This window comes from Merops nubicus, unplaced genomic scaffold, assembly GCF_000691845.1.
Source record: "Merops nubicus isolate BGI_N331 unplaced genomic scaffold, ASM69184v1 scaffold5995, whole genome shotgun sequence".
Classification (NCBI taxonomy): domain Eukaryota; kingdom Metazoa; phylum Chordata; class Aves; order Coraciiformes; family Meropidae; genus Merops; species Merops nubicus.
In genome coordinates, this window is record NW_008607560.1 from 243,381 (window position 1) to 263,584 (window position 20,204).

Consider the following 20,204-nt stretch of genomic DNA (forward strand, 5'->3'; position numbering starts at 1 on the left):
AAGTATTCTATGTCAATCAGAACATTAATACTTCCTTCTTGCTCACAGAGGAAGAAACAGAAAAATAATTAATAAGTTAGAGATGTCAGGCATGAAGCTGTCTAAACACGTTTTGAAAACTGTGGGAACTATGATGATATCCAACAAAGCAAAATTTAGTACATCAAATAGATTGTCTTCCAGTTTTCTTACCTGGTTTGCACTCATTACACCTCCTCCCCTGACGCTGAGGCAAACAAACACACTGTCCAGAAACGTGGTCACAAACTGTTCCTGCCACTGTGCCCAGAGCATCACAGTCACAGTGTCGGCAGCTGAGGTGGCCGCTTGTGCTGAGGTTGTACATATGAAGCATGCACTGACTGCACCGAAGGCCAGTTACACCAGCCTTGCAAGGACACTGTCCTGTTGATTTGTCACAAAGCAGAGAGCCATTTACTGTACCTGCCTTATCACAGTTACATGGCAGACAAACAAAGGAATTATTTTCCTGTACTTTGTGGTAGCCATCTAGGCATTCATCACATTGTCTTCCTCCAATATTTGGTTTACACACACATTGCCCTGTCTTCGCATCACACGCGGTTCCAGAAAATGACCCTGCAACGTTACATTCACAGGGCTTACAACCAGTTACATCCAGGCCATAGAAGTTGTCTGTGCAGGTGTCACAGTGAAGCCCTTTCACTCGTTCTTTACAATTGCACTGCCCAGAGAGAGGGTTGCAGAATTGGTTCACTGAGCCGTGGCTGTTGCACCAACATGGCTCACATCCATCTTCATTAGAATATCTGAGAGCTTTAAATCCAAAATTGCAACTATCACACCTAAGACCTGGAAAGAGAAAAGGTGTTTAAGAAAAGCTGAAAAACTATTAATTTCAATTTTAAAAAAGTATAAGTATACTAAACCTGGAGGTGGGGAAGGGGGAGGGAAGAGAAAAGGAAAGGACTAATGCTCTTCACCAGCATAATTAACAGGAACGACAGGGCTGCACAAATCAACTGAATAACAGTGGCATCCCAAAAATCTGTTTACTTTTCCAATTTGTTTCAGAAGCGGTGCATTTCTGCTGGCTTCTCAATACAATTTAAGATACTACTGCAAGAGATTCTCTGTAACATTTCTAAGACAAACCAGAATTAATCTCTTTGTCCCCCAGATCAGGACCTGTTGCACTATTGATGCTTACGTGAACTTTTTACCCTCTATCATTGAAATGCAATATACAGGGAATTGCACTGGGCTTTCAATCTGTTCTGATAACACATTTATATATTAAAATGTTAAATATACTCTAGGATAAGACAACTTAAACTGCAATGAATGTTTAGTTAACACTATACTTCAGTTTTAACATTCACTATATTTGTGTTAGTGTTTGTTGTTAGCCCTTATTGAAAGCAGAAAATGTTTTCCATAATCCAAAATGAAATATTTTTATCTAAACGTATAATTTAGTTAACTCCTGCAGTACATTAAAATCTAAACTGTTTTCTTCATCCTTTAGTTTTATTAGCTTTGTTTTCAAAGTCATCGCTTGCTTTATCCCTGCCCCAAGGGATGGCATTTGTATTTTAGTTTATAAAATGTGCATTACAAGAAAGCAAACTAGATTATTATATGAAAAATGCAAATTCACAGTTATGCATTTTCCCTAGCAATGGGAAAATCCTTCACTATGAAGCCACCACTTAATTGTTGCACACAAAGGTATAAATACAATGTTCTAGCAAAACATTGCCATCATGTTAAAAAATACAAAGCCATACAAAAATACATCTAACGATATACATGTAGAAAAATAAAACTAAAAATGGTGGGAAATGCATTATACATACGGATAAAAACTTAAAAACTCGAACAGAAGGCAAGTTCCTTTAACAGTGATGAATGACTCACCTAAGGCATATCATTTAATTTCAATAAGGAAAATAAAAAAGGACCACTATTGCTGCAAATTTTAAAAATAACTGTATTGTTAACAAGAATTATGACTCATTTTGAACTATTAAAATTGGTCTACATGGATTCATATCATATCAGTTTTAAAAATATGCGCAGTGCTTATTTGAATATGCCATACATATTCCTGACAGGTAATCTATTCCTAACGATACTGAGGAAGGCCTACAGGGCATCACATTCAATGTTAACAAGTACAGGGGAGTTAGCACGCTTGGCATTTAATTCACATTCTTCTACCTTTTTATTCCAGATGAATGACCTACTTTAATAAAATTATTGGTGCTAATGTATTTTACTGGTGATAGAATCATTAGTAAGATTTAACAGTTGTGTTAACTCCAACAGTTCATGTTTCATAACACTGCAGTCCATAGTTGCATTTTTCTGCTATCGTGTTTGTCTAAATAGATAAAATGGCAATAGACAGATTGCTCTAAAAACCAATTTAGAAATCTAAAGAAGAAAGCTCGTTGTTAAAGTTTGCTGCACATGTTCCAATATACATAAGCTTATTTACAATTGGTTTGGATAACAAGAGAGTCCGATCTGGAAAGAATTAGTTCTTTGTTCTGCAAACACATAACTACACCCCCCCCATGGTTACAGATAAATTTGCAGAAAGCATAGATTTACAGTTTTTAAAAAAAATATTTCTTCAGTGGAAATAATTTTTATTTTCATCAGGAGGAGATATTTAAAGTAATATGTAGACAATCAAATATGTGAAAACGAGACTCTGCATTTCTTGTGTACTAAACTCCCACTGAGTTAAAAGAAAGATTTTCACAGATGCAAATGTGAAATAGTAGGCAAAGAATATATAATTAAGAATGCTCTGAAGTCCTTTTTATCAAATGCAGAGAGGGGGGTTTAAGAAGCACAGAAGTTATTTTTTTATTCTTAGAACCCTTTTTATGGTATGGAAAACATTGGTATTTGGCATTCCACAGGAAAGAGGACAAATTGTTCAGACTTTTGCCTGTTCACAGATATTTTCATTATTTGTTGCTATTTTGTATTTGCTTCTGGAAATTGGAATAAAGAAGAAACAAAGACTCATAATATCACAAAAGTCAATATTCACAATCAGTGGGTTATAAATTAACAAATTCTTGAACATTGTTAATACAACCCACAACCACGATTAGCTAAAGAAAAAATAGATCATTAATTGCTTTAATAACAAAGCGAAAACGGATCTTTTTTTCTTGAGACATATGTACAGTCTGAGACATGTACAGTTACCATGCAAGGCTCACTTTATCAGGAAATTCTCCTTGCATAATATTCCCATACATCAACATTTCAAAGTGTGTTATATATACTGTGTATTTTGGGCACTTGATAAATTTTGTCCTTATGTGACTATGGCTCCCCTCAAATATGCTGGAAGTAATAAATTGCTATAATCAAATCTAATTTCTGAAAAATACCTGTGGGAGTAACAAACAAAAAAGCATGTCTTGTAAAAAAATGATAAATAACACAGAAGGTAGCAGTTTATTATAATCAGTTTGGCATTGAATTACAAAATTAAAATTATGTGGCCCTTGATAACTAACCCTAGCTATGTACATGATCTGTGGAATTATGTTGACTTATTTTGCATTTCATAGGAACAGTTCAAAGAAATATAATAGAAAAAAATTGATAGATTTATCACAAAGGATCCTGTAGCACAGAATATTCTGAGAAAAAAATCCATTTATTTTGGTCTATTAAGAAAACTAGCATGGAAACGATTTGCTTAGAACTCATTAAGTATAAAACATTTTGAAAAAGTGTTAATTTCCTAAAAGAAACATCTATGCAGTAAGCAAATTACATTATTTCTGTGACTTATTAGTATGGAGCTATGTAAGCCAATGTAGCTATGCCATAAAGAAACTTCTAAAGGGTTGATTAAACTAAGCTTCAAGCTGTAGTTTGATAGTGTTATTAAATTAATAATTTTTCAACAGCTAATTTCATTCATTTTTATAATCTGCCTTCAGCAAAGAAGTTTACTATACTTTTCATTTAGAAATCAAGTGTGTTTTATTTCCAGAGAAAACAAGAAAAATGCCTCCAAACTCTTGCATTACACATACCAATAACATTTGCTTTGCAGTTGCACTGGCCTGAATTTTGGTGACAGGTAATATCTCCATTGACTGTCCCAGAGGTATTACAGTTACAGGGATTGCAGCCATCAGGGTTTGACTGTTGTAGATTGTAGAATCCTTCCCGGCACTGATTGCATTGTCTGCCAGACACATGTCTCTTACAATTACACTGGCCTCCAATCTAGAAAGATACAAAATATTGTAGAATGATGAACATATCTATTTTTAGATGATACCTTCATTAGCAAGAAGAATGGGAGTAGGAGTCAGGGAGGAGAAAACTTAAAATGGAACAGAAAAAAATAAGTCTGTGTAACAATTTTTTAATCTATTGAGAGAAAAAATAACCTATTAAACAGTGTAACTATTCAGTTTTTAAATTGAGTTTAAACGTCCTGCTTGTTCAAAACAGAAGGAAAAAATGAATTGCATAAACAACATGGCAATATTTACCATCTGGATAGAAAAAATTGTAAAGAACAATTACAAAATTGCATTGTATAAATGGTGACTTCTATTAAAACAAACAGTACTTTTCTGAATCACAGATTTTGACTTCACTTTTTTGAAACACTATCATTGTCAGAAGTTCAGTTTTGCTTTTTTTTTTGTTCAGACCATATGTTTATTTTAGTGAAAATGTTAAATAAGAATGAAGCCAAGTAAGATTTCCTTTCTGTTTATTTGTCCAAGATAAAATTTAACTTCATTTACAGAAGAATGTGACCCAACAGCCCAGCATCTGAAACTTTCTCCCACTTTTCTTGGTTCAGTTGGGATCCAAGCTTTCCTTTTCAGTGGTGGGATATAAAGGTTCTCTCCTACTCCCTAAATGTGCAGCATTGCTACTTGGAAGGAGCAGAGGCATCCAGATACAGAAGATGTGAATTGTCAAAAGGTTTAGGATTCATTCTAGGAACAAAACCTAACTTTTCTAACTCAGGTTATCTGGGGAATGCAGAGATGGTAGCAGACAAACTCTGTGTCATAAATAATTTTCTTTGGCTCAGCATATTTTTTTCAGTGCACGTATTTCCATATATGAAAGTACAGCAATTCAAAACCAGTTTTTAAACTACAATAGCTGCAGTTCAATGTACTTTGCTTTTAATTAGCTACAAGAATAAAAGTTTCTCTTAAGAGTTGTCTTCTTCATCTTATAGCTACAAGTCGAGCAAAGGTGAAACAGGTGAGTTCTGTGGCATTAGAGACAAAGCTACTTGGAAGTTCCACTTAAAACACACGTTGTTATCACACCTAATCTACAATGAAGCTCTAAGCTTTATTAATACAAGATAAAATACAGCATTTCAAAATCTGATAATAATTCTCTATGCAGAAAACACTCAATGGAAGTTAGAGAAGCATGTATTCCTAACCCATCTTTATAAAAGGATTCTGTAGTCCAATAAAACCTCTTCAATATGCTTTCATGATAGAGATCCACTACTGATGTATCAACCACGTTTTTCAGGAAGATGAAAATAAGACAGCAAGAAAACACTGTTTTATACACAAAAGGCAAAACAGCAAGTTCAAAAAGGTAAAAGTTAGGTAAAAGTTAACAGACTACAACAGCACAAAATACAGCAAAAAGGATTTTCAAGTTTTTCCCTTTTAGACGGGATTTGATCTAGATATTTAGTTTATTATAAGAGACCCAGTCATGCATCACATTCATTCATCAGAGAATTCACATGTGAAAAGAAACTGAGTTTAATCGTAAATGAAGAAAAATACCTAGTTTAATACATAACTATAAAGCAACATTTTTGTGTTCATGATCATAGCATACTCAGATTACACAATAGCAACTATTATGTAAAGATACCTCATTAGCACTCAAACATATACCTCATACTCAATGAGTGTTCTCCAAAAGTTACTCCAAAAGCTACTGCATGAAAGAAGGCATTACATGCAAAAAGTCATCTGCAAAAAGTAGAAATCAGATCAAAATAAGGAAGTTAAATAAGAGGATAACCACCACCGAATTTTAAAAACAGAATAAGGTGATACAAAACCAAGCTTTTAACAAACAACATGCTTAAGGCATGAGAGAAGAAAATACATTTTGAAAAATGTTAGAAACAAAGGAAGGCTACCAAAGAGGCAATAAATAGTTAAGTGGTATGATTAGCAGATTCAGACTGGACATGGGAACTTTCCCCTAAGAGGGAAGTGCATCATCAGTAACAGGTTGCCCAGAGGGGATGTGGAATACTCATTCCCAAAGGGATCAAGACTCTTTACACAAAATCCTGACTGACTGAACCCAGAGCTGACAACAGTCCTCCTTTGAACCAGAGTAAATGACCAACTAACGCTTGTGATTCTGTGCAACATTCAGGAAAGATAGAATCACAACAGAGATTGCAAAGAAAATATTTTGCTGCTGTTCACTATGGAAGAGGTATTACCATTGTATATTATGAATGATTTTCAAGACAGGTTTCAAAGTGAAATGTCAGAAGGAAAAGATCTTAGGAAAATCTCAGGAAAATCTCATCTGTCACTACTTTTCAACACATGAGTCAAGAGCTCTGGATTAACTGAAATATAAAATTACTGAGTTATTAATTGCTTAAATCACCCTCAGTAAAAAAGGAACAAAATTGTAAAAATTACATCAATCTCCTCAAAACGCTGTAAGGAAGCTTCTGAGATCTACGTACTAGCTATAGATCTAATTTTCCTATACAGAGCAAATTAATAGAGATAAAACCATGAGTCTGATATATTGGAACAGATTAATACTTTTTTCAAAGAAAAATCATGCTTCATGATTCTGCTGTATTTCTTTAAGTCAGCAACATCTGGAATAGAACACATACTCAACCAAATGGATTATCAAAAAGTTAAATTAATTTCTAAATCAAGAAGTACAAACTTGATGCCTAGGGAAAACCAATGCTGACTATAGGTAGAAAGTGATAAATCCAAAATTAGTTATTATCATTCAAGAACGGAGCTGTTAAATCTGCACCATTCCCCCTACAAATCATCTGAAAGCTCTGAAGCAGTATGAATACTGGAATTAACTAGGAAAAGAAGTTAAAATTATATTAAAAATGTCACTCTGTCATAAAAATCCATTTTGTATCAACATTTTGCAAAATTTATGTATTTGGTTACCCTTTCTAAAATAAAAGAGGTCACAGAATGAGTAGAATAAGCAAGGATGCAAATTAAAAGATACTGAAAAACAGAAAGAAAGAGTTGTACAGAAAAAAAAACACTACTTTTTGAAGTGCATTTAAAAATGAGCAAGATCTCATCTAACTCATTCTATTCTTCATCTGTGGACATGAAATATGACAACTCAGATGAACCCTCTGCATTTGGCTCAGGTAGTCCCAAAACCATAAATAACTAGAATCTAAAAAAGTATATCACAGGAGGATCATGTTTCTTAACACCAGCTTCTGCTAAGTACCAGAGAGGATACTGGGTTAGATGAAAGTCTAATTTCATCCAGTATGACTGTTCCTATTGTAAATTCATGGAAACCCAAGTCTAACTCTGAGCAGATGGTAGCCATTTCCTGACACAATAGGTGAAATGCGCAGATTACTGAGTGCTAAGAGAAGCACAGAACACCAGAATCTTCAGCATAATTTTAAGTGTCAAGCTATTACAAGAAGAAGTAACTTCCATCCCACTCAGTTACAGAAAATCTATGACCTCAAACTTGCTCTTAACAGGGCAAAAAATTATCCTAGAAGAAATATAACTCTTCAGAATGAGGGAGAAATATCTGGCCAACTGAAGAATAAAATTTGAATTTTCTCCAGTAACCAGTCAATGAAACCATTTGGAGATCTCCATACATAAATTTCTTTCTACCTTGCTGTCACCCAGGAAGTAGTTTTCCTTCTGTAATCAATACAAGTGGCAACTGGTTTCCTGGTTTGAAAAAGAGCGAAAGTCTTTCACGGCAGCTAGAGGAAGATATAGGAAACTAAAGCTAGAGAGAAAGACTTACAGGTTGCTTCTTAATAGATCTGAAAATAAGTTTCTATGTGTCAGATTTTATAATCTGTAAATAATCCATTGACATTGTTCCATAACTTTCAAAGTCTTGTGAAAAAAAAAAAAAAAAAGAAATCAAGTGGAAAAAAGACATTCTATAGATAAAATAAAAAGAACCTTCTGACTGTATTCACAAAGTTCTATTTTGGTTTCATCTTAGCTACAAGTGAAAAGAAACTTTTCCATTCTGCTTCTTCAGACATTTTCTGTCAATACAGGATATCAGAATGAAAGATGTGTATTGAAGTTTAGCCTCCAAAATACAGAATAACAAATTCAGTTATATTACTCTATGCTAACACTGCCTTCTGCAGTAAGTATGGTATTATAAAAGACATGACTATCAAATAAGGGAAATATGCCATTGTAATGCACCCCATATTATTACACACTTTTTATCCTTCATATACTGCACATAATTCATGTAGCTGTGCAGAATTTTAGAGAAAAAAAAATTAGAAATATGCGCCAGATGAAAACAGTATATGGAGGGGGAAAAAGTAGTTAAAAGTACTTGTAGAACCCTAAAAAAAAAAAAAATCACTTTGCAGTTTTATACTTGCCTGCCCTAGATGCTAAGCTCGTCAATATTTTCAGCAGCAGACTCTGAAGAGAGAAGAGAGAACGTGCTTGCAAGCTACACAGCTCACACCAGCTCACAATGCAGAGCCAGCACCATCATGACCCTGAGGGCAGGAACCAGCCTTAATGTCCCTGAGCATCCTCACCTGGGGCCTCCACTCACACCCCAGGAGCTGCAGATAAGCGCCAGTATGGGCATCCCCACCTCACCTGGGCTATGCTGCAGTTGTGCCCATCCCTGGCCTCCAGGAGGGATCCCTTGGATTTAGGCTTGGAATTAAGCGGCAGCCTTATCTCCTGCTGGCTCCAGACTGACTTCCTGGGTGAGCTCTGGACCTGATCTATCACTTTGCCTTCTCTGGGGTTGTCAAGGGGCCCGATTATGAGCACTTGGCCATGTTTTGATAGTGTGGGACTATGCACCCTAGTCAGGGTAGGTACGTACTTCTATGCTGTGATCACCCTCAGTGGGTACATTTTCAACATGACTTTTAGTCTTTGTACAAGTATTCTAAAATCAGTAAAGATAAAGTGAATGTAGAAATCCAAAACACAACATATAGCAAGGAGACATCAAACTTGAAATAAAAATTGTAAAGTGACAACAGTATGGAAAAAAACCTGGAAGTGATTTCACTTAATTTCCTCCAGAAATTAAGTATGAACAATATAATACCACTCCAGAAAAAGTAAATATTCTCTGATGTACTAAAAAGGAATCTCATATTTAAGATGTGAGAAGTAAAGGTAAGGCTCAAAGATTTGAAAGGTACAACACACAAACTAGAAAAAGTACAGTAAAAAACAAAAAATAGTTTCAAAAACTAGACTTTTAGCTAAAAGAGAAAAAAAAAATTAAGGTACACACGCATCCTCAAGGTCATATCAGAATTGCTTACTGCATGAATTTAGGAAGAAAATTTATAATTTGGCTTAATTTGGGGAAAATTTGACTTAAAGAAAAATAATTTATCTGTACAGAGTAGCATGAGAATAATCCAGAAGCACTGTAAAATGTTTGGCAACAGGTACTGCTACAAAGAAGTTGCACAAGCTGACAAGTGTTTATAATGCTGCAGAAATAGATGTACCATAGGATATAATATGGAAAATATACATAAAAATGGATAGAAAAAAAAAAAACATTTTTATAATTATATAAATATCTAAGTGAATTATGAAGCAAAGTAATTTTTGTTACTATTTCTGTAAATCTAGCTTATTCTGGAAACAACAGTCTCATTGAGAATACCAGCAGCAATTAATATTTAAAGATTTTGTTCACCAGGACTTCACCAGTTGTGTACTGGAGAAATTACTGAACCTTCCCTCCCCTCTCCCTGATCCAAATGCTACCTTATTTTAAGAACTAGACTTTAATTATGCTGGTTATAGAAGAGCAAAAAGCAATCTGTTCTCTTGTTGCTTATGCCTGAGAGGCCTGGTTCTGACCCAAACAGTAGGCAGACAGAAACAGCCTGTCTATTAACATGACCATGTTGGTACTAAATCACTTATGGAAAAATACCTGTCTAGATTGTTCACTATGAAAATGAGTCTAGCCGAGCATTACTACCAAGTGGTGGTGTATCTTGGGACCTCATAATTACAATTGTTATTTGATACAGAAAATCACTGATGCTGAGTTGCCATATATCCCTTGTGCCATCTATAATTTATGTATGAAATACACATTAGTCCCATATCCTTGAATGTAAACAGTTATAAAAAGTATACAAGCTATTTCCTTCCACACAAATCACAGCTACAGCATCACTGTCCTTAATCAGGCAGCAGACTACTTGAGATTTCTGAATTTTAGCTATACCAAGCAGTTCACATTGCTTTACACTGTAGTGATGCCACTCTTTAATTGGGAGACACTAACTCATTACATCCAGAATCACAGATTCAAAGATGAGCCTGCTCCGGAACCCTCTTGAACCCTCCCAGCATCCAGTTACTAAACTGATAAAAGCACTTAAGAGATCTAAGCACCCAGAACAAAGGGTGATATATTCCAAAGAATTGTCTTAATTACTGTTTAGGGTATGACAAACTATTTAGCCGTAGTGCTCATCTAGTAGATATTCAACAAGTATATTCAACATGGTCTCAGAAATATGTCTTCTGACGACTTAAAATCTTGTTGACCGTATGTATTCATAAAGTATAACATGGAATTTTCTGGGGGGAAAAAAAAAAAAAAAAAAAAAAGCAGCTGACCTAAGCCTTTCTGAAAGTCAAAGCCATCTTCTTCTCTTTAGATATCACCATAAATTCAAACAGCTGTTCTTTGGTGGTTTTAATACAAGAAACATACTGCCAACTGCCAGAAACATAAACAGAAAGTCTTTCCAATTCTGGAGAATAAATACAAGATGTGGCTTCATTTTACTAAACAAAAAAACTAAAGCACAAACTTAGTAATTTCGATTAATCAAAGTTAAGTTCTGGTCTTGAAGCCCAAAACACATGACAAAAAAGGAAAAAAAAAGACAAGAGCACCCTCCCTTGACCAGCTTTAGAGTGATGCTCTAAAAATTACATTTTAAAGCCCATGGGTATATTTAGTTCCTGCATGAAATTCTTCTGCTCATCCTGCCATTGCTGGCTTTGCAATTGATTGGTATCACTCTGCCTTGTTCTGCCTTTTTGATATAAATGCTAGTCATACACTTCTCACTACATTCTAACAATGCAAATCTGACAAAGACTCCAGCATCCAGTTGACTGCAGTCTCAGGAAGTGGGAGGGGGGAGTAAGAGGTTTGAGAACTTCTCCCTTTCTTGAGTTTAGGAAATGAGAACTCTAAGTGTGCTGGACTCACACACATAGGTTACTGGTCTGACCACCAAACGCCTGAAAGTATTCTCAGTACGTCAGCTTTGGGGACTGAAAATTGAAAAAGCAGCAAAAATGAAGTTCCTTTTCACTCCCCTGCTATCTCTTCTAGTTATCATATATGATGACTTTCAAAAGTCAGTAGCTTTCTACTACTTCTGCTCAAAATGTAAAATGAAGTGTTTACCCTACGCCCATGACATTCCAAAGGGTGGGAGTGGACCAAGTCCTGAAAATAACTCAACAAACTGTCACAGAAAACAGCATTTCCCATCAGAAATGAAGCCATGGAATTATTTAACATAAAATCCTCATTTTTCTTCGTTTCACCAATAAGACTAAAGGTCTTGCATGAAGGGAAATCCAAGATTCAGAATACATACAGTGTTTTAATACTAATTTTTTTTTAATAGACTCCACTATGCACATGAGCTTTTCATTGACACATTTGCATCTTTTATATTCCTTTTTCTATTTAATATATCTGTTGACTGAAATACCCTTAATTAACTGCTTTACTTATGTTCTTTCCCTTGTAACATACATGCCTGTTATTTATTTATTGTCAATCACAGTAAATGGGTTGAAAACTGTAAGTGAAAAAATGAGAACAGGGAAATGCTCATTCTAATTTTAGATCAAAAAATTTATAAACTCAGAAGTAAAATTTTCAGAAATAAAGACTCTACTGTGGTTTAAAATACATAAGGATATATAGTTACTAGTTTTTCTATTGTATATCAAAAAATTAAGTCAAACATTCAAAATTATGAGGGAAAAATTAAGACATTCAAAAGAGCATTATTTAGGGAGTATACAGAAAGGTGAAAATTGAAGTCTGTTCAAAAGCTTACTTGCTAGTACTGGAGTCTGTTTTCATTTGAGTTCTCGGAGAAAACACTAACTAACATTTTGTTCATCTTTATGCCTCAGAAAGTTTCCTTGCAACAAGAGACAATGGAGTTGCCACCTTGACAGAAGGCAATTAAGTCTTTGCAACTCTGAGCGATATCTTCTGCAGTAAAGAACAGCTTCTTTGCACCAGCAAGTATATGATACATATTTATCTGCATGCTAAGCGTAATTTTTTTTTTAAAATCAGCATAAGCTGAATAAAGAAAGATGCCTAAATTGATTGAGACCAGAACAACACTTCCAAAGACTAGGTAAAAGCAATAGCAGCACTTTCAGCTTTGCCTAAAAACAAATGCCTTGGAAAAGAGTGCTTTTTTTCATACCTCTATATATGGCATATTATAATAGAATCATGAAAGGACTACAAACTGCTGTGCCTGATTGAATATATAATCATTTGTGTAGAGCAGTCTAGGTAAAAAGCTGTAGAGGAAAATGAGTCAAGGCTTGTTGTATAAGGGCCAGAAGAAATTAATCTCCAGCTCTCTATCCAGAGCAAGAGTGATCACATCAGCAGTATTCTGGCAGAATTTTCTCATGTGTGAATGGTTAGGGAGAAGGGTAGAAAGCAGCCAATTCTTCTTTCAGAAAACTTGGGCACCTCAAATAATTCATCTGGACTTTCTGAATGTTTGAAATATTTTGTGACAAATGTTCACAAAGTTGATGCAACCAGCATGTATCTTTTCTATACTGATTAGATGCCAATAACCAGCACAGAAGCAGGCAAATTTTGTCAGACTCTAGCAATTCTCTCTTATACTCACCAGTCTCAAAGGAGGACCTCTATGCAAAAAAAGTTCTAATGAATTGCTTATGAAGGCACTGCCACACTACTCTTCCAAAATCCCATGCATTACTATAAGCCATAAGGTTATATTTTGAAGTTTTTAATGTTAGTTTGCACTTCTAAATACAAATGAATTCACACACTAATCTGTAACTGAGCATGATGTACACATCATGAGAACTGAGAAATTATGCAAGGGAGAAACTCCACACACCTACATGCAGTTCTCACCAAGGACAGAGTGAAACAGGTGAAGAGCAGGCATAAAGTTTTCAGTATCAGTCCAAAGAACCGAGACAGGAGTAACCATGTTACAGTAAACTCTTCTACCCACCCTGTAAGCTATCTACACCAATAATATTTAATCTGATGAGTAAATCTTCTGTGTGATTCAATAATTTGTGACTCAATGGACGAATTCTGGAGCTCTTGGAACTTAGTAAAAGAACTGGCACTTTGTGAAAAGAAAAAAAAATGTTGATGAATTGCAGAAAATGCTAAGTTATGCAATAAAAGTGTATTGTGCCCCATTTTCAGCATATTTCCTTGAAAATTATCATCGTGACGTGACAATTAATTTTCACGAGTAGAGTCCTTATTCCTTATGATTCCATCTTCCACAGGTCAAATTCGGAAACACTTCCTTCAATGATGCCTTCCTATTTCAAGTAATTCATTTCAGCCTTTAGTCCCCAGCCTTATTAATCTATTCTTTAATACCTCTTAATCATTTTTTCCTTATCCTGCTTCTACTGCAGCAGTCAATCGATGCTTTATGAGCAATATTCTCCCACATTTTTCCCATTTTACCTCCTCATTCATACCTTCATAGTCAAGCTTCATCAATGTTCTTGTATGTTGCACTATAAAGCAGTGATTTCTGTTAACTACTCTTTGTCTCTTTCTCTGATCATTAATCATGGGTAAAGTTGTTTTAGGTTAACAGATCACTCCAAAACATGGACACGCAAATCGACATTTGCTTTCCTTTTTCCTATACCTTAAACAATGGTTTTAAGATGATACCTGTGTTTTCAAGGGTTACGTTTGGTTTGGGGCTTCTTTTTTCATTTCTGTGAGGCTGACAAAAGGTGTTTTACAAAGACAGAAAATCATAAATTAATTTTTATTTACACTGCAAGAGACTGCTTTAGAAAAACACATTGTGCTAAATTTGCATATCACTCAGCATACACACTGATGCATAAGTCCTGTGAAGGTGCACTGAGTCAAGCTTGGCATGTACCACTATAGAAAAAAAGGCTGAAAATACAACAAGATCCACAAGAGTTGACTGTTAAATAAAAATGCAATAACAAGAGAAATGCCAGCGATTGTTTTGTAAAGAAAGTCTGGAAAAAAGAGTAGACAGAAAATGTGACAACTAGCTGAAGAAGTTTATCTTGATTACTTGTAGAACAAGTTCTACCTTTAAAACGTTTTTAAAATAATTTGCAGATGAAGAGGCTATTACTTCCCTGTTCCTGCCAAAATCCATATTTTGTTAATGGACATGTGAATAGAACATGAACCACAATATATCTTTAATATATGTTCAAGACTTCAGTCAATTTTCCTGCTTTTTTTCAACATGCATGTTTTGAAAGCTACAGATAGATTTATTATCAGGCTATACATCTTGCATGTCAATGAGGTCCATAGGCTTAAAAAGCATAGCTGATGGTGTTATCTTTTCTGTATCACTTTGTGGGGAGTTTGGTGGTTTTGTTTGTTTTTAAATGGACTTTATGGGTTAAAAGGGAGATCAGTCTTTGTCTTATTACAGAAAATGAGCTTAACTTTAGTTCAATTTCAGGCTCAGCTGAGATCAGCCTGAATTTTCAAAATTTTTCAGTAATTTTACATCAGTATAAAGACCTTCAAAAACACTCAGAACCTGAGAATTCACACAGCATCTTTTACATCTGTTACTGATATACATGAAAAACTCCTGAGCAATACATGTCAAATGGCCTTCTGTGTTTTCTTGGTTTTCAGTTTCTCATTTATATCAACTATCACTTTGAAAAGGCTGAACTCAAGGAGTTTTTATGAAGTAGTTACCACCTAAATTCATTTGTAAAATGTTACTTCTGTCCACTAACATGATTAAAATGTTTTGTCATTTTTCTCTATTGAGGCTACTTACATTATCACACAGGAGGCTCTTATTTTTGGTGCCTGTTGCATAACAGCCACAGGGTTTGCAAACATCAATGGCTGAAAGATCTGCATCTGCTTGTCTGTAATGGAAATCCTTGCATAGCTCACAGTTCCTTCCTGCATGAAAGAAAGGTTATGCATTATGGCTTCCAATTCATTAAAATTAGCTGTATAATTCAAAATTAAAGACTCTATTCCTTTGAGAGAATTCCATAATTTTCAGGACGTCCATTTTAATGCACCTTTCATCTCTACCTGCCAATTTAGTGATCCAGAGCATATGAAACAATGAACCTGTTACAAACTATGTTTTACTCCATTAAACTTCCATCTGTTATGTAATACCACACTTATATAAAAGCTGTGCCATGCAAATGCCTATACATTTTTTGGAAAAATTATCACTGAACCTGAAAATTTTCTTTTTTCCCTTTACTAGACAAAGCCAAGAAGACTGAAATAGGAAAGAACTGTTAAAAAAAAAAAAAAAGTATTCAAATATACTACTTATGAATAATAAAAATCCTTATCCAATAAACGAACTGTTATTAGGGTAAAATTTGACAAAATCTTTAATACATTATCTGTTGAACTGGTTCAGACCATATTCTGGATTTAAATATAAGAACATTGTAATGGAAACAGCTTTGAAATTATACATTATAATTATTTATTAGAATGTGTGTTGCACAGAATATACTTATACCATATTGGATCAAATTTTAGCAGTATTTTCCTATAGCCTAAGTATTGTCATAATTTTAATTACTACACTATCTGAATAGCTTAAAAATACATACACAGGAGAATTTATTACAGTGTCAGCCACTGAGCATTAGTAATACCAGCTGACACAAGACTTGGCCAAAAAGTGACTGTAAAACAAACAAACTGTCTCTTTTGTGTGACTTACCAGCTGTGTTGTGTTGACAGTTATCACAAACTCCACCACTGCCTCTGTAGTGCTCTTGAGGAAAAGGGTCCATTGCTAAGTCATAGTGGCAGCTTACTGCATGGCTGTAACATTGACAAGGTTTGCAATTATAGGCATGAACTTGGTCACCTGGACGAAAGGGCTTGTCGTTGTACAATGGCAGACAGCGATCACACTGCAATTTTAAAACAAACAAAAAATATACTGTTTCTTTACCTTACAAGAACACTATTTTACTTTCTATATTCACATTTTGTTCTATGTGTTTTCCCCCATTTCAATATTAAAAAATGTTGGGTTTAAACAAGAAATGAGAAAGTATACGGGGAAATAACAAAACTAGATTTTTTGTTTAAATCTTCAAATTACATTCACTACCAAATAACATCAAGGAAGGTGGGCAGAAAAAGTTTCAAGTATTTAGATACTCGACACAAGATAACATCCTGAAATTCAGATTTAGTTAAACCTTTATAGATGCAAAATAGTGCCTCCTGTGCTTGAGGCACAGAAGACATATTCATCTAATGCATCCATTTGGATAAATTTTTAACAATATCTGCTACTGTAATTCCTAGTATTGTAGTGACTGCAGTTTGTACGGTTACAATTTGACCTTTTGAGTGAAACAAAAGGTCTCCTATGGCGAAATACGTGGTGTGGTACAGAGTATCTGAAATATTAGGACTTCTTAAAGTGTATTTATCTCATGAAATTTTCAAGAAAGAAATTTTAAACAAAACCCATAAATCTCTACACATTCAATTCTGTCAAGTTACATTTTAAATTATAACACTGGAATACTAGGATACCAGGTACATTGTTTAAATAAACACCTAAATAAGCTATCTTGATTTCTTAATTATTTTTTTTTTTAAATTTTTCAGATAGAAAGATTAGCAATATTCAAGTAATTATTAGCTTAAATCCAAACCAGTAAAAATATCTTTTAAGTAGTTCAGGAGCACCTCAGAAGGTTATTTTTTATTTTCATGAACTCAAAATAATATCTTCTAAATAGACCTTTGTGAAGAACGTGAAGTTTGAATAATCTGCAGTTTATAGCAGACTCTACAAAACTTAAAGGAGAAAATGTATTGTACCTACTGGTTCATCAAGAACTAAAACTAAGTTGGATTTCTTTAAGTTAATGAATGGATAGTATTTTGGACAATTACATTCTCTTTATTGGGAACGATATGACTAGTTTTTAAGAAACTGTCTCAAAAACTGGTACATGTTGGCACTGGAGCGATTGTTTAGAAATTTTTTTTTTTTTTTTTTTTAATTTAGCTGGCATTACCAAAAGTCCATTCCTGAAATGCTGGTGCCTTTCTGGATCTAAGAAATAAAATATATTGCAATTATAATTTCCATCTTTCAGAAGGAATTTAAATTCTTCAAAATAAGTTGCTTCTGTAAAGTATTTGGCAACTTTACTCTTCTTAAGTTCCAGAAGTGTGCTCATCTTTCTTCATGGCTACTACTGTTCCAAGCACTATTTTAATTATTTAGGCCCAGTGTGCCTATATCACCTATACACTGGCAATTAGGAAACTATACTGAAGTTTCTAAACTGTTTCACTTACAGCTGGTGCTGGGAACACATCAACTGTGGATAAAATGAGAAACTGAATTAGAAAACATAAGCTTGAGATTGTCCAAGAACTGCCGAGCAGTCACAACTCATAACAAAAGTAATTTAGGAGCGAAAATGCAAGAACAGTAATTTATCTGCTGAAATTTAGATTTCATAAATTAAATTAACAGCAAGAGGTAAGATAACAACGGTCATTGCACCTTTTTGTGACCTGCTAAAACAAAAAGAAAACACCATAAAAGCTACATCACCACAGTGGGAGAAAAAGGTGGTTTTCACCATGGAAATGAGCAGGACTTCATTCAAGACTTTAAACTCTGACCTTTGTTTATCACCTTTTAACCACTGCCTAATCACGATTTGCCCAGTTTAAGGAGGGGAACACCTTGACTGCAACTGCTACACAAATTACACAGCCTAAACTTAATCAAGTCCTTCCCACTTGCACATCCACCTTTCCTCTCTTTAATCACCCCCTTTCTCCCTAGGTTGAGGAAAAACAGCATTACACAGCACCAGTGACATGAGACAAGAGGTCTCATTCAGGTATTGCCCAACCTAGGTAGCACACGAAAGAAACCTGAGCTCCCAGCCAAATCATCCGACTCTTACAGCTTCCTCCTGGCAGCACGTCTACAAAATACATCCTCCTTGAAAGGCAAACAGTACAGGAATAGCTACCAACCTGCCAGCCCTGAATTTCCATTTGTGCACGGCCAGCCGCACAGCGGCTGAGAGCATTTGTCATTTCATTTCAGATTTAATCTTAGATCAGTTACTTGTGCACACCTGTGCTTGCACGTACTGTGAGGTGACACACAAGCACTAAGGAGTGCGAGAAAAAGATGGCATTTGATTACAGAGCTTCTTTGAACTACCATGTCTCTTGTTCTGTGACTTTTAAAACTTTGACATTTTTTTTTTCAAAGCCTTGGCAAAAAGTGGTTACTCTAAAGTTGGCAATGATTGTGAAACAATTGCTGTTCTAGCAGTTGTCACACCTGTCTGCATTAGAAATGCACACTGGACCTCCAAGTTTAACTTCCAGACTTGCTGTGATTAGCTTTCACTTTTGGTAGCATGATGATGCACATATGGCAATCTTTAGGTCTTCATACACGAAATGTAAAATCAGCATTTCTCCAAAGCATAGTTGTTCAAATTTTCAAGGGTATTGAGAAAATTTTCAAGGGTATTGAGACTCAGGCTTCGATTCTTGGCTACTGCATGTAAAATGGATAGGTAAATTCCCCAAAAGACTTTTACAAACCTGAACAAGGTCTAGCAGTAGATTTACAAAAACTGTTAATTCTTGACAAACCAAAACACCTTTATGTGCCAAGTTCCTTGTTAGTCAATAAGAATGCTGAAGACCATGCCTCTGAAGAAACAGTCAACAAATATTCAAAGAAATACTTCAGAAAGCAATGGAAATAAAACTTTAAAATTTGTATTAAGGCAGGATCAACTGGAACCTTCTACTCCAACACTTCTCAAATATCCCACTGCTTGCCTCTGGGTGGCATCCTTTTTTTTTTTTTTTTTTTTTTTTTTTTTTTTACATTTTTTAATTGTTAACTTTTTTTCTTCTCAGCAAAGATGACTGGAATATGGGAAATTTTTTTTTTTTTTTTTTAAATGTTATGTAATGTAGACTTTATTCCTATTTTGCTTTTTCTAACCTGTGTAGAAGTTCCTATCTCACACCTCTCTGTCAAAGTTCAGTTGCAATAGCCAGTGTACACACACCTGTAATACTTACATTACACAAATGCTTCTATAATACAGATATGTAATTAACATTAAACAGATTTTAAAACCTGAAGTTATTTCAAGATTAGCATGTCAGCTTCACAGACATTTTGAGATGCTGTCTTGTCTGTGAAAAAACCCAGTATGTGCATCACCCAACAATGCTTATTCATGAAGTTCTGCAAATATTGACTATAATAGGACAGTTAATCAGATACTTTTTTTTTCTAGTTTTGACCCAGATGATCAGTCTGCTTTCACTCCACTTAGCTTCATCAGACAAATAAATACAGCACGTAGGCATTATCAATTCCAGGGTAGCTTAAACCTGCTCTGAAGACAGTTGACTTAATTTCCCCATGGCTTTTCTTTAGCACCCTCACTACAGAATTTGACTGTCTACCAAGACCACATGTTAGCAGAGCTTTGAACCATATCTGTCTCTTTCAAAATCCCCAGAGACCTTTTACTCAAAAGCCAGGTTTTATTGGGGGGGGGGGGGAGGGACCACTGAGCACT

General features: G+C 34.8%; 1 protein-coding gene across 1 annotated transcript in view; it reads right to left on the reverse strand.

The window, feature by feature from the left end:
* LOC103772636 (usherin-like) overlaps positions 1-20,204 on the reverse strand; it is a 103,311-nt gene that overhangs the window by 35,189 nt on the left and 47,918 nt on the right. The window contains exons 9-12 of the mRNA XM_008939977.1: positions 16,313-16,508; positions 15,386-15,516; positions 4,059-4,254; positions 193-834 (exon numbers count right to left, since the gene is read on the reverse strand). Of these exons, the coding sequence (XP_008938225.1) occupies positions 193-834; positions 4,059-4,254; positions 15,386-15,516; positions 16,313-16,508 (1,165 nt within the window). The remainder of the gene's footprint in view (positions 1-192; positions 835-4,058; positions 4,255-15,385; positions 15,517-16,312; positions 16,509-20,204) is intronic.